Raw genomic sequence first — 14,093 nt, 5'->3', positions numbered from 1 at the left:
ATAACCAGATGTGGTATCTCCCGGAGCAGGGTTTCATGCTCTTTGGCATGGTGTTCCTACAGTGCTCTATGAAAAGTCTTAACAAAATGAGTCAGCTTTCAACTGTGGGAATAGAGCAAAGGCCAGCTGGAAATTAAACCTAGGAATGAGGCTGTCTCAATATCTGAATTCACAGCATTTTAAATCTCTCATTTTGCAGAAATGGCATGCAGGTTTTGCGAGGCGTTTAGTCAGTTTACTCGTTTTCAAAGGCCTTAATGTCATCTATTACAGAGGGGGACCATAATTTCCATATATATGTTATAGACTTACACTACCATAGCACTTAGTGGCCTTAATGGATGGGCTGTATAGAAGCCACAACAACAAAGCATTAACAGTCTGAGCAAGTGAGATATCAAATGGGAGACAGACAGAAGAGTGATCAGCCAATCTTTACATATTAGATAAGTAGTTTACTCACATCTCTGAATTTTGTACGTGAATTCAGATGATCTCAGTACCTGAGCTGATCTCAGTCATCTAATGTGGTTAAGCTTAAAGAGCTAACTTCTATTTTGGAAAATCTCCAAATTCCAGAGATACTCTTCTAGTTTAAGTGAAAGCTATCATCCATCTCCCCAGAACTAGAATCAATCAGCCACGTCTAAAATTGCATTGAGTAAAAGTTGATTCAGTATTCAGAACAACTGAGATGAAGCATTTAATGTTTCTCCAGAACCTTGGACAGTATAAGAGGAAAAAAAAAATTGGATGTGTCAGCACAGTGAAAAACACCTGCTTCAAAGAGAGTGGAAAAAATGGCTGATCTAAAGCTAACCAAATTAAGAGGATTCACAGGAAAGTAACCTGGTGGATGATTGCTTCCCAAATATTTCATTTTGTACAAGTATTATTGGTCCTGATTTTTGGAAAATCCTTTAGAATGTCAATGTTATTAGAATGGTGTTCTGCTTTAGCCAGGACATGACAACAACTTCTTTAATCAAAACCAGGAGACAACAGCAAGTATGAGTAAACAGACAAAATCCTTCTTAGATCTTGTTTGTAGTAGAACTTGCAATGTGAATCTGAGAACTTAGAGATATTAAATCTCAAGACACTATTAAGAAGTAAATTATTTCCAAAGGTGTCTATGAAATAATTCATTCAGGACCCTAATGAATTTTTTTGTAAAAAGCAGATTTCAAATTATTTAGGGAAGACACTTCTTAGACTTCTCAAGACTTTTATCAACTCTTGCAGAGAACTCCCAAATGAGCAATTTGAAGAATGTTAAATCACGTAAACAAGCTAGTTAAATAAAAGAAGCAAATTTCCAGAATAGTTTGAACTGAGAAATAAATGCATAAATAGAGCATATGATGAACTGTCCTGCATATTAAGTAAACAACTAGTAGGACTGAAACCAAACTAGATTTTTAGCTGCAGAGAAAGTAAAGCCCATCCAGCATAGGGAGTTTACAGCTCTACTTCCATTTGAGAAGCCCTTTGTTCTCCAAGCCTGACAAGGCTGAACGGCTAAGGGCTACGTTACTGCTCTTGGGTACCCCCACAAAATATGGCAATTTCGTGTATTTACTAAACATGGTGGTTCATAGCTTTAACATGAATTATTCATGTTCTGCTAATACTAGGTTCTCTAGAGTATCCTGCGTGACATGATCAAATTTTCACTGAATTTAATACAACGGCTTTATGAATATGAGAAGGAAACTTCCACGACAAACCATGCCTCTACTAGTTCTTTCCCCCCCACACCTTTATATACTGAAAGCCGATTTATAACATGGAGTGTATGTGGAAAAATGATGATCTGAAAGATAACTGAACAACAGACTGACTTCATTAGGAATGGATTAGAAGTCACAGTTAATAGAGCATATGACAAAACAACCTGGCCGAAAAGAAAAATCACACTGGAGACCTCATGTTGCCTCTGGTACCTTCAGTACTGTTTTTGAGCATCATCTTGCTCCTTTTTAAGCAGTTGGTAATTTAATTAGCATATTATATTGCTATTTTCTGCTCTTCTAAAGAGACTATCCTCTTTGCAATAGCAATTTCACCATAATAATAACAATGAATTTCAAACACTTCATTTCACAGGGTGCTTATACTAGTGCTTCCCAATGTGTGTATTATGCGTTATTCTTGGACTTAAGAGAGCTTGCATGGTGCTCAGAACTGAAGTGAAATAGCAAATCCATTAAAAAGAAGATAGGTCTTATTTTGAGTCCTGATTCTGCAAACTATTCAGCATTTATAAAGCCTTAATCCTCATACCATTTTAATCTTTGTATGAGAAAAGTCTCATTTAGTTGGTAAATTGCAAAAAGAATTGAAATTAATTTGCTGCTCACCAGTTTTTCATCAGCATTCTAAAAGCCCCAAAGAAATTAATGTATTAAAAACTGGATTGGAAGGGGATATCACAAATTTAAATATCACAGATCAATGTAAGATATATAGTGATGCTAAAAACCTCAAAATATTGATCTAAGTAGTTAAAAGAAGCACTCTTCCCTGTGTCAAATAGCATAATAAGGCTGCAGAACTGTCTTGGCTATGTAATTACTCTAAAAATAAGCTGGAATAATTCAGTAACTCACTAGATTGCAAAAATCATCTCAAAGCATTGCACAGAAGAAGAAAAGACACATGGTATAAAATGCTTCTGACTCCAAATTTAAAGCTGCATTTAGTTGTAGTTTAACAAATGAAATTGTTCCCTTTCAAGCACGCTGATAGAACAATTGAGAAGGTCACAAAATCCTTCAAAATGCCAAACAATGCACATTTCGAATAACTCACTTCTATTTACTCTCTGAATATTTCTGAAGTAGAGAAAAAAAGAGTAGACAGTAGGAATGGCCAAACAGGAGGGCTCCGACTGTTACTCGGCATCGGGTAGCAGATAACACATCAAAAAGGCAAAGCAACGGGAGTTTCTGGCTGGTCTAGCTTGTCAGAAGAACAACAATGGTACAAGAAGCTGCGGAAGGAGCTTTAAGATGAATTGCAGCTTAAATAAGGAAAATTAGATAATATGAACAAGAGTCAAATAAAGAAAGTGCTACATGCTGACACAAAAGCAAATAGATGTCAATCAGCCATAGCCCTAATTAGGCTAGAAATTATAAAGGGAGGTACAAACGAATCTTCTCCAGTTAGAGGGGAGGAAAATATTTAATTCATTTTAATAAGAATTTATCATTTTATCTGCAAGCTTATAAAATATATCCGCTTTGTTAACAAGAAGACAGTACTATCTCAGCCTGTCCCTTTCAATTGTATGCTCTGAATGGTACAAAAAGGGACTTGTTACCTGTCTTCAGTAGAATTTTTGGTAACATTTCTTACACACGCATACATTGAAGTAACTGACTTCTGCTAGGATAACCTTAAAAATCAAGTTGGTGGAATGCTGTAGCAAGGCTGACTTGACCAGAGTTAAAATTGGTCTAGCTAGTAAGGTTTCTGAGCAGATGATAGATTCTCTGGTACCCAGTAACTCTTTTGTGACTTCTCCCATTTTATCCTCGTGCAACAGAATAATATATCCTCCAAAACTTGGGCATAAGAGCTTTTTTCCTTCATACTACTGTGCAGAAGAGTTAGCAAATCGTCATGTTTTTTAAATGCCCCTCCCACATATGAATTAAAAACCTTTCCGCATCATAGATTATTTACTCCTTCCCCCTCCAGATGTCTAGGTTTTCTCTGCTTCATCAATGTCATGCTTCTTTCCCCACTCAGACTTCTCTTCAATCATACTTTACTATGTTCTTTTTTTTTTCCAGCTTCCACCATTCCTCAAAGTACCTCTTTTTCCACTTCTTCTCCAACTCCTTCCAACACCAGCTACATTTTTCTTCCCTTCCTGAAAAACAAGCTTGGCTGTGTCTTTTTTTTTTTCTTCTCTCCAAATAACTACCTTCTGTTTGCTCCTGCCTCTCATAATGAATGCTGTGTGAAAGTTTGCACCTCTTTCTTTCCCACGATAGGGATTTTGCTCTCAGCCATGCAATGACTTTCCTCTTCTCGAAGTACCTTGTTTCCCATTATGCTTTCCCATCATTTATTGTTATTGTGCCCAGATTGTTCCAGCCTGTCTATATATTTCTGCTTGTCAAATTTCACTGAATTTGTCCCATTTGACATTTCCTCCCCAGTTCTGCAATCTAATCACTCACCTATTTGTCAACAGGCTGTACCAACAGTTGTTGCTTATTTACTGTGAAAATATTTAACACAATAAGGATACTGCTATGGCTAGATACCACAATTCCCTCATGCATCATATAAGCACAGATCACAAGTATCTCAAGAAATTTTAATTTTTAAGAATCCTGAAAGTCATTTTAAAAGGACTTTAAAATCCAGGAAGTCTAATGAGAAAAGTGTTTGAAACGGCGATTTAGTTGAAACGGCAATTCAGATGGCAGTTCTATTAGAATAAAAAATTTTGCATCTAAGTCTGTACCAAAAATAAATAGCCATTATTGAAAAAAAAATAAAACTAGAGTTACATCTAGTCCATTTTAAACAATTTAATGGGAATATTTCCTGCAATGCTACATACAACTATTTTAAATAACATTAATTCAAACTAAGAAAAGTCAGAGAACCTGAAGTTAGAAAGATTTCATCTTTCACATAGTAAAAGACATAATACATATGATTCATTCAAACAACTATGCCATATAACTGTAAGAAAAAGCTTAAATAAAAATGTTTATATGAGGGTGCTAAAAGTCAGGCATCTAAATCCATGTGTAGGCACTGGATAGCTGGTTTAATTTTCAGAATTGCAAACACTTCCAATTTCCACAGAGTTTAAGGTGACGAACACCTATAAAAGTCCCATTAACACTTATGCACATAATTAACTTAATTCATCTGAGTAGGTCCATCAAATTAAAAGGGACAATTTATATGCATACATCACATGACTAATGTTTACCGGTTTACAACATATGCTGATATATGGATTTAGTTGTCTAATTTAAGTCTCAAAATTTAAAACATCTGATCACAACATTTAAAGTCTGACATGTTTATATAATTATGCATTTAGGATGTATGCTGTAGTCTTTAAAAACATACACCATGAGGAATTCCCACTAGATTTTAAAACAGAGCATTTAGTACATTTTTTTTTTCCAAAGTGACAACCAGAGTCCTCATGATCAATGTATTATTTGAAATATTCAGGTTTAGAAATAAGATAAATCATTCAGCAGCAGTCATTCCTTACTAACCATATTACTTCCAGAACTTGAAAACAGAAATCCTGTTAGCAAGAATGGAGATTTTTGCTTTGAAATGGATGACATAGCTCTGGAATTTCAGAAGTACATGTAACTTCCTAGGTGCCTGAAATGCAACATAATCTTCTATACCCTAAGTTTTAATCAGGGGTAAGTATTTATGTTTGACTCAACACCTCTAAATACTTCATTAAAGTCAGGATACTGGCCATCACAACACCATTAATATCAGTTAGTTAAACATTTTTTTCAGTTGCAAAATGAAAAGACACTTTTCAGCACAAGGAATTCTAATAATTCATCCATTATTATTGATCAGGTCAGTCTCACATTATATGACTTTACTAAGTTCTCGTTCTAATAAATTACAACAGCAAAATAATTAGGTTGCTCTTTTTAGCAGAAAGAAAAAGGGCTCAGTCCTGCAGACACTTTTCAAGTGTCTGATTTCAGAAATGATGATGGTCATATTAGTATACAATAAAGCTTGAGACAAAACATTTAGACAATCAGGGTTCAAATCGCTGTAACAGTTATTACTGATATCAAGCCTGCAATGGTCAGAGAGTTACAGCACTGAAATTGCAAGTTAAGAACATATCAACTAATCAGGTAATGTCTATGAAAGAGAACTCATCTGAGGTCTCCTAACCACCTCTGTGGGAATAAGAAAACATGTACCCACTTTCTTCTAGGGATAAAAAGGCAAGCCACTGATTGTTTTTTACCTTCTTCTTTGTCACCACTGAATGAGCGATTGAAGATTGTTCTGGTTTGCACTACAGGTAAGAAATTGTTCATTTAAAAGACCAGATCTTTAAAAAAATTAAAATCTGATAAAGGATTGACATGTCCTTTATTGTGTCTACTCAGATATTTTCAACTAGCAGCCATCCACCTTGTTTTCAGTCTGAAGTTCTCAAATATCCTCCTCGGTCAATCCTTTTTCACAAACAAAAACAAAAACAGAACAACAACAACAAAAAAATCATTAAGGCTGTTTCATATCTGTGTCAACTTGATTTACTCAGACCAAATGGAACAATCATTTTGAGGACCTTCAAATGGAATGATTGATCTTCTCAATATTCCAGGAAAAGTCATTGCATCCATTGAAATAACTAATCTCCGACATCACCATCTCTGTCACCTATGAGCCACAGAAAATGAAAACCTACGGCTAGTAAGGCAGTTCCAAGAAGATCTCCCAGTGCAGTAAGATAAGGGATAGAAAAACTGTCAGGATCTTTCCCTTTTTTCCAGAAGTGGTGCACCATCCAGTCGGCAATCCATAGCAGAGTAAACACCTACAGAACAGCAAACAACCAAAATCTGTATTATTATCACTGAAATTCCACTGAAAGGGAGCCAAAAGCCAACATTATTATTGCTTTTGAATTATATTCAGTATAATAATTGCATTATACTTGCATATAATATATATATAATAATATATATATATAATATATATAATATACTTGCATATGATATATATAATTGCATTATACTGCTTTTGAAAAATTTAAATAATTAAGGTGCATTAATTTCAGATTAAAACTCCCCGCAACCGGAGACAGGGACACTTAGTCCATTTCTCCCAGGAAATCATGTGCACAGGTAGGAAGAACGTAATGAATCATTGATAGCATTCTTTATCCTGGCTATTCTTGAGGATTCCTGACAATGGCAAAAAAAAAAACAAAACAAAACAAAAAACACCAACCAAATGTGTGATTGCATTTCCTACACAAGACATCAGTCTGTGTATAGTGAGAGCATAACTGGGGTTTCAAGATCACTCAGAATTGACTGATGTTACCCAGATGAAAGCACTCAACACAGGCATAGCTCTTGTTTCCTGACACCTAGATCAGTCCTGAAATCAGACACCATATAAAGAATATGGGGTCAGATTAGGAACAGTTTCACCTGGATCGTATGAACCACTGAAAACAGCCTAGAAGCTACTTTTAGGCATGTAATACCAACTTCAGCCCTTCTGTATAAGGCACACCTGCAATATATATTATGAAATTGTCACTCCAGGCTGAATTCATCCCAAAGTAAAAGATTTCATTCCCAACTGTGAATGCCTGAACATTCAAGAAGTTTGATCTTAATACCAAAGGTATGCATAATTATTAATCCAGTTTTAGAAAAGAATTCTTTTAATGTTGCACAGCTGTATAATAAGAGATTCTGGTTCAGTAGAATCATGTGGTGTGGCACAGCACAAGATGAATGGAGAAAAGACTGCTCATTTCCTGTCTCTCATACAAATCCGCTTAAGCAGAGATAAACTTTTATATTTTATGCATTTTAGTTAATCAGATCTTTAGGAAGGGTAAACTTAAGAATTATTACCATATTACTTTTCAAGAAGTCCTATTATGAACATTTAGAAGAACAGTAACAAAAGTAGTAAAATGTACAAAATTAATTTTATTTCCTAAGTGATCAATTATTGGAATAAAAACCATCTTTATACATGTATGCACTCCTTTGCTGAAATACTGATATGATAGTTGAAAGACTCTTCCCAGCAATACAAAATACAGTAAAACAAATGTCATATAAAAATTTGTGTTGAAAAGTTATACCCAATTAACCTTTGCTTTGCAAAAGTACATTTTAAAGCACAAACCTGGGGGGTAGTATTTGCTTCATGAAAAATGCATGGTTTATTTATATAAACATATCTGCTGAAAAAGGAACTCTGTAGTCTAAGCTAATTATGCAAGTCCTAGGTGTGCTTACTGGAATCCAAACAAATATATTTAAAACAGATGTTTTCTTTGGAAGACTATCAGATTCTTTGAGTCGGCTCTTTCTTCTACCACAGACAAAAAGAGGTCTGTTTATAAAAGATACTGTACATTACCATGGCCTAGAGGATGTACACAGAAGGCTCTGTAGTGCCCCACAGCAACAATAGTTATGCGTGTTCTATTAGAAGATGAGAGCATTCACTCCAAGAATAACTTATACCGTATTTATATTTCACAACCAATTAGATATAACATACACCGTCCAACTTAAATGACAGTATGCATTTTTGTCTTTTAAAAATCATTACATGAAAACTTTAGATTTTTCCATATATTTTCCATCCTACAGCAACTGACTTAGACTCCTGTGAAAAATAGATAGTTCGGAAATTAAGTTTTGTGAACCTTCACAAATAATTATTTTTGACATAGTAACTTAAGTGTGCATAACACATAATGCAAAATACAACAAACCTAGCTTCTGTAAATAATAGGAAAAAAGTTATAATGCATTGTATTAACTGATGGTTATAACAGTGTATGATGGCTATTGGGACATAGTCCTTAGAGGATAAATTATGCAGTTTACCAGTCTTTATTTTGGGGAAGGAATAATGCTATCATCATGCATTTGCATGGCTAGAAGCTCACTAACATCTAAGAATTATACAGATCCATTTTTGGAGATGGTTACTTGGTAAGAAAGGTATGGCCACAGTAGTTGGTGTTGCAAGACAGAAGTCAATCAATGTGACTCAAATCTTTAATGAGACTTTTCTTTTTATGAATGTTAAGGGTGGGGAAGGGGGAATCAAAGTCATCAATCAACTGTTATTTTTGACCAAAAAAAGAGTAAAAGCTCTACTATGAGTTTGCTGACTTTTCTGAAAGTAAGCCAATTCTTGAATTTACAGTGATAAGAAAAGTCACTTGCAAAGATCTGACAGGTTTGAAAAAAACTAGGGCAAACAGAGAAGTCTAAAGGAGAGCAAAGATTAATAAAAAGGAAAGGTTACTAAGGCATGGGTGGAAGACTATATGAGACATTACGAGACAGTTTAGTGGCAGAGAGCTTTTTGCTGGGATTTATCAGTGACCTCTAATCATCTCAGCAAAATCATGCAGATGGCATAGCAGTGCAAATTCAGCTTACTTCTCCTCTGCTCACATTCTATGAATAAGAAAGCCTTCATAGCTCAAACTCAAAACCAGCTGTTCTTGAGAGAAAAAATAAAGGTATCAACATCACAGAAAAGTCTAATGAGATGGTACAAAAAACACCTGCTTAACATGAAGTGCTGTAGGAAAGTGATAAGAGAATTTTGAAAATGTATGCAGAACTGTTGTTTAAGACGTGAGCTAATATTTTAAAATTATTTAATACACAGAGAAAGGGGAGAACAATGAAGTGCCTTTTACAAGAACAAGAGAGATGAGTAGTAGTAGAATTATGAACCTGAACTGTAGGAATTCTTCAAGACTGAAGAATGAGATAACCCTGAGGGTTAAGAAAGGTTAAAAAAAAAAAAACTAAGTAGCTATACACATTAAGATCTGGCTAAGAAAAGGGAGAAATTATAGTCACCGATAAGGAAAAGAAAGCCCAGAGCAAAGATTGCAAAAATACAGGCAAAATTCCAGATGTTTTAATATTTTTAAAGGAAGGCAACATTAAGTTATTACTCTTTTGGAAAGACAACAAAATTGAGGAGAATGAAACTAAAGACATCACCAGACTAATGGAATGTAGCATGAGTATCCCAATAATGACTGATATTTTCTATTTATAAATGTGTATTTGTAAAAATGTGCATCAGACACATTATCCAAAATAGGTCCTCAGAAGACAGAAGAGGAGAGATACTGCATAATGAATATAGTGATAAGAATGAGAAGGAGGGAGGGAAAAAAAGAGCAGGAGAAAACTCTTTATTAACCCCTAATGATGAAGAATCTGAAAATAAGGTGTGTAAGTATGCATATTATTATGGACAGAAAGGACAGAAATAAAGAGTAATTCTAGATATTGAGTTTTCTGATATTCAATTCAAATCAGAAATATCCTATTGAAACTGAAATTGAACACTGATGCTTAAACAAAAGTGAGTCTTACTATTTAAAGGTCTAATCTTATGGTTACAAAACTAGAAATGGGAACATTATACACTCCAAAACATTTTTTTCCTTTGTTCTTGCCAAAACTTGCTTTCATTCTGTGCAGATCTTTAGGTACAAATAACAAGTTTAGCTAAACAAAAGTTTCTTTTGTTTTGTTTTGCTTTTCTGCATGCAGTAAGGACCTCTAAAAGTTATCTGCATGTTCTCAAGTAATTAATTCCTCATAACTTCAGAAAATCTATTATTTCAAATAAAAAATATAAAACTGCCTCCAAACGTTCATAATGCTGTCTAAACTCTCTTTAGCCTAACTGATATATTGCAGGATGCTATAATATTTTTATTCTTTCATATGGGATGACCATGTTTAATCAGGGAGTGTGTGTCAAATTCAGAGTATAGCAAGTGATAAAACGTATAACAAGCATAACAATCAACTGCATAATCACTGTAAGAAAATGATTTGAATCTTTCATGTTTATATTAGTTTTCACATTGATTGCTCTGATTTTCTTCTTCATATGGGCATTATTAAAATTCAGCTACTAGTTTAGTATGCAGAACCGAGATCTTTTAGCGGTTTCTTTTGCATGACTTAGATGGACAGTATCTCCTGAATCTTATTAGTACCACTGATTCACCTTAAATTGTTTCCACCTGAAGGTGCATTGCAAAATAGTTTTGTTCCTTTACTTTAGATTGAAAACATAGATGCAAATTAACTGTGGTAACCTCTTTTCAAATGAATTTTAATTCTGCTTTATTCTCAACCTCACACTGACTTGAAATTCACCTATAATGGAACCATTAAAAGATCTGCTAATTCCTGCAAGAGAACTCATATACATCCATGAAAATCAATGGTAAGTTTATATATATATATATATATATGTATGCATATAGACATACACATATATGTATTCTATATAATATATATATATATATATGGATAGAATTATTACAGAAAAGCCCCAGTTAAAGATCTCTAAAGATTACTGTGTCCTGACTCCAACATCCTTCTCATCAGATTTATGGCTTAGGTCTTTTAGTGGTTTTGACCCTTCATCAAGTTAATTTTGAAATTATACATTACATTTCTCAGATTTTAAATGGATTTTGATGACTTAATGTGAAACTAAGTAGTAACTCGAAAGCACTCATAACAGATTTATGCTGAACTTGCTGAATTTCCATTGCCTACAGCCAAAATTCTATAGTCTGTGCAGGGTCTACACACGTATCACGTCCAGGGGAAAATAGTCACTGTAGTGACTAGTCACTTCTCCAAGCATGCATTTCTCCAGCATGCATTCTCCAAGCATGCTGGCAGTAAAAATAAAAAAAAAATGCTGTTCCCTCTTGCTATCATTGTCTGTGTTTTAGCTATCTTGTGGTTTGGAACCACTGATTCATTCTCTTTGGTAGTGAACATGGATACCTTGCAAAAGATCCAGCCCACTCATTATACAACAGCTTGCTTCTGAAACAACACTCATCAATAATGAATACACTTCACTAGTATTTTGTCCTCCTGGACTCAATCCAAGCGCATAAATGGATACAGCAAGCAGTTGCGGCACGTCTATGCACAAAAGTCTCACCAGTTTAACTTAAATCAGTTTCCAAGCTAATTTAGGACTTTGGGTAATGAGCTTTGGAAACTCCTGATGCAGCAAATTAAGACATTATAAATCCCATGCATTTCTCTACACACTTTAGAAACTACTGCCACTATATCGAGGTCAAAAAAAGGCAACACATATGTCTATCTGATGCTCCTATCGTAGCCTAACACAATAAACTGGTGTTACAGTGCCAATGTCAGTGGAGTTGTGCTTGTAGGCCAGACTGTGGCCTACTGGACACTGCTTCTGCTACCTGTCAATCCAGAGACAGACGAGAAGACGAGAAGAACAATAAAAACAAGTTACTAACTCTACATAGTAATTGTGTTGGGAGCAAGGACAGGAGCCTATCTGCAGACTGAAGACATTCTTGGTAATACTAGTTCAATTCTTTACATAAAACCTTTGTGTTGCATGTATACAGGCAATGTGTATAATTACTTGTTTTCTGTCTGAAGTGCACAGCACTGTGGTATCCAAGCACCCAGAAAGCAAAACATAAATCTATCTAAGACTAACACCTCATTTAAGTCAAAAAGATTGTACCATTTTAGCTGAAGGTGTTGCTGAATCAATTGGATTGTATCCATGTAATTTTGTGTGAATGAACTTTTCTTTATTCCACAGTTTAAATCCAAATTCCTGACTGTCTTCTTGCTTTCTTTGTAGCTTTGCCAGACACCCTGGTCTGACCAAGGCAGTCCTAACTTCAGGCTGTTTGCCAGATGTCTGGATTAGGAGTGCAACACAGACCATTAAGTCTTCAGGTATGTTCAACCTGCACTAGCTGAAGCACAACTCAGGGTGTCGTGCTACCTACACAGCCTTCTGGAGGCAAAAATGATAATTTCCCTGCTAATGACTTTTTGGAGCCAGGCTTCTACCACTGGCTGCAACATGCCTGGAAGTGAAAGAGCTAGTGATGGCCACGTTCAGATCCTAATGAATCTGGCAAGTCTGTTTCTCATGCTGCAATGAAAAAGCATTGGACAGGCAGAACTGTCCAGGTTTGGACCTTCGTTTCCATATTTCCTTGAATCATGAAGTCTCCCCAATAGTTACATCCTCTACACTTTGGAAGTAACCCTTCCTACCAGAAAAAAGAAAGCAGTATTTCAAATGCAACAATAGTTCCTGTACAAACACAATATTCCTTATTTCTATATAATGAATAGTATGCCCCGTGAGTTATTTTTCCACATCGAAGTGGCCCATACTGTAGCTAGAATCCTCAGACTACTGAGAAGTCCAAGACATTTTTAATGTGAACAGGAAGTCATTATGAACGTTGCTGAATTCTTGGTTTTCTGTTGCCCCAAACAGCTCTGAGGCACTGCAGAGGTTACTTCTCAGGAGCAAACACCTGATCTTCATTGCATAAGAACAACCACACTTTGAAATTACTAATTTGGTCGGTAATAGCTCTGGGAACCTCCTATTGTTTGTTTATTCCCTGGGTATTTAATGTAACTGTGTGTTCAGATTTGCTTAGTAGGTGTGAAAATTCCTTAGAGGGCATTTTACTGGCTCAGTGAGAATATTAAGAACAGAGGCTGCCTTTGAGCGCTCAGAGCAGTGTGCCAGGACTGATGGCTTGGCAGTTCCAGTGTTGCTCTCATTCTGCTCCAGGTTGACATGACAGAAGGTGAAACTTTGCTCAGTGTGTAGCTTTATAAACTTAAAAAATACTTGTGCCCTTGTGAGGTAGAGGTGGAGAGCAGTTTTTTTAATTAATATATTCTTTGTTGGCCCAAAGCCAGACTGTATCTTCATGCAGAATACTGGTGTGTGTTTGTGTGACTTGTTTTTGTAAAATTTTCAAGGAAATACAATTCCTCATAAATAGATGCCACTTACCAAATCCAAATCTCATTTATGATCAATATACTGTTTTTCACTAATGCACAGTGGCTTGTCCAGCTACTGTATGCTGCATGATGTGAAGTACCCTACATACTTACAGGTGCCTTTGTACATAAGTGATATCCCTCATAATATTTTATATTTTATATTTTGATATTTTCCTCTGATGCCAACATTCATAAACATGGATCAGACTCAAGCCTGAAAATTTCAACCTGAATGCAAATTAATATGAATGTGTGCAGTTCTCCCTATCTTTATTAAAACATGTGAAATCCTAGTCTCACTGAAGTTAAGGGGATTTCTGCCTTGGATTTCGATAGAAGTTATTTATAAATGTATTTCACGAACATTTCAACAATATGTATGTCCTTCAAGAACAGAACCAACTGTGCTGTTAAATTAGGAAAATGAAATAAAAGCAAAATAAAATAAAAGTTTCTGTG

General features: G+C 35.2%; 1 protein-coding gene across 4 annotated transcripts in view; it reads right to left on the bottom strand.

Annotated features, from left to right (window-relative positions):
• Window positions 1–4,538: 4,538 nt before the first annotated feature.
• The window catches only part of SLC41A2 (solute carrier family 41 member 2), a 57,995-nt gene continuing 48,440 nt past the window's right edge, over window positions 4,539–14,093 (bottom strand). For all 4 annotated transcript variants that reach the window (XM_035565498.2, XM_035565490.2, XM_035565507.2 and 1 more), the window contains one exon: window positions 4,539–6,580. In XM_035565498.2, coding sequence (XP_035421391.1) covers window positions 6,395–6,580 — 186 coding nt within the window. In that variant the 3' untranslated portion in view covers window positions 4,539–6,394. The remainder of the gene's footprint in view (window positions 6,581–14,093) is intronic.

Source organism: Cygnus atratus, chromosome 1 (assembly GCF_013377495.2).
Source record: "Cygnus atratus isolate AKBS03 ecotype Queensland, Australia chromosome 1, CAtr_DNAZoo_HiC_assembly, whole genome shotgun sequence".
Lineage (NCBI taxonomy): Eukaryota > Metazoa > Chordata > Aves > Anseriformes > Anatidae > Cygnus > Cygnus atratus.
The sequence above is the reverse complement of the archived record's forward strand: the minus strand, read 5'-3'. Positions and strand labels throughout refer to the sequence as shown.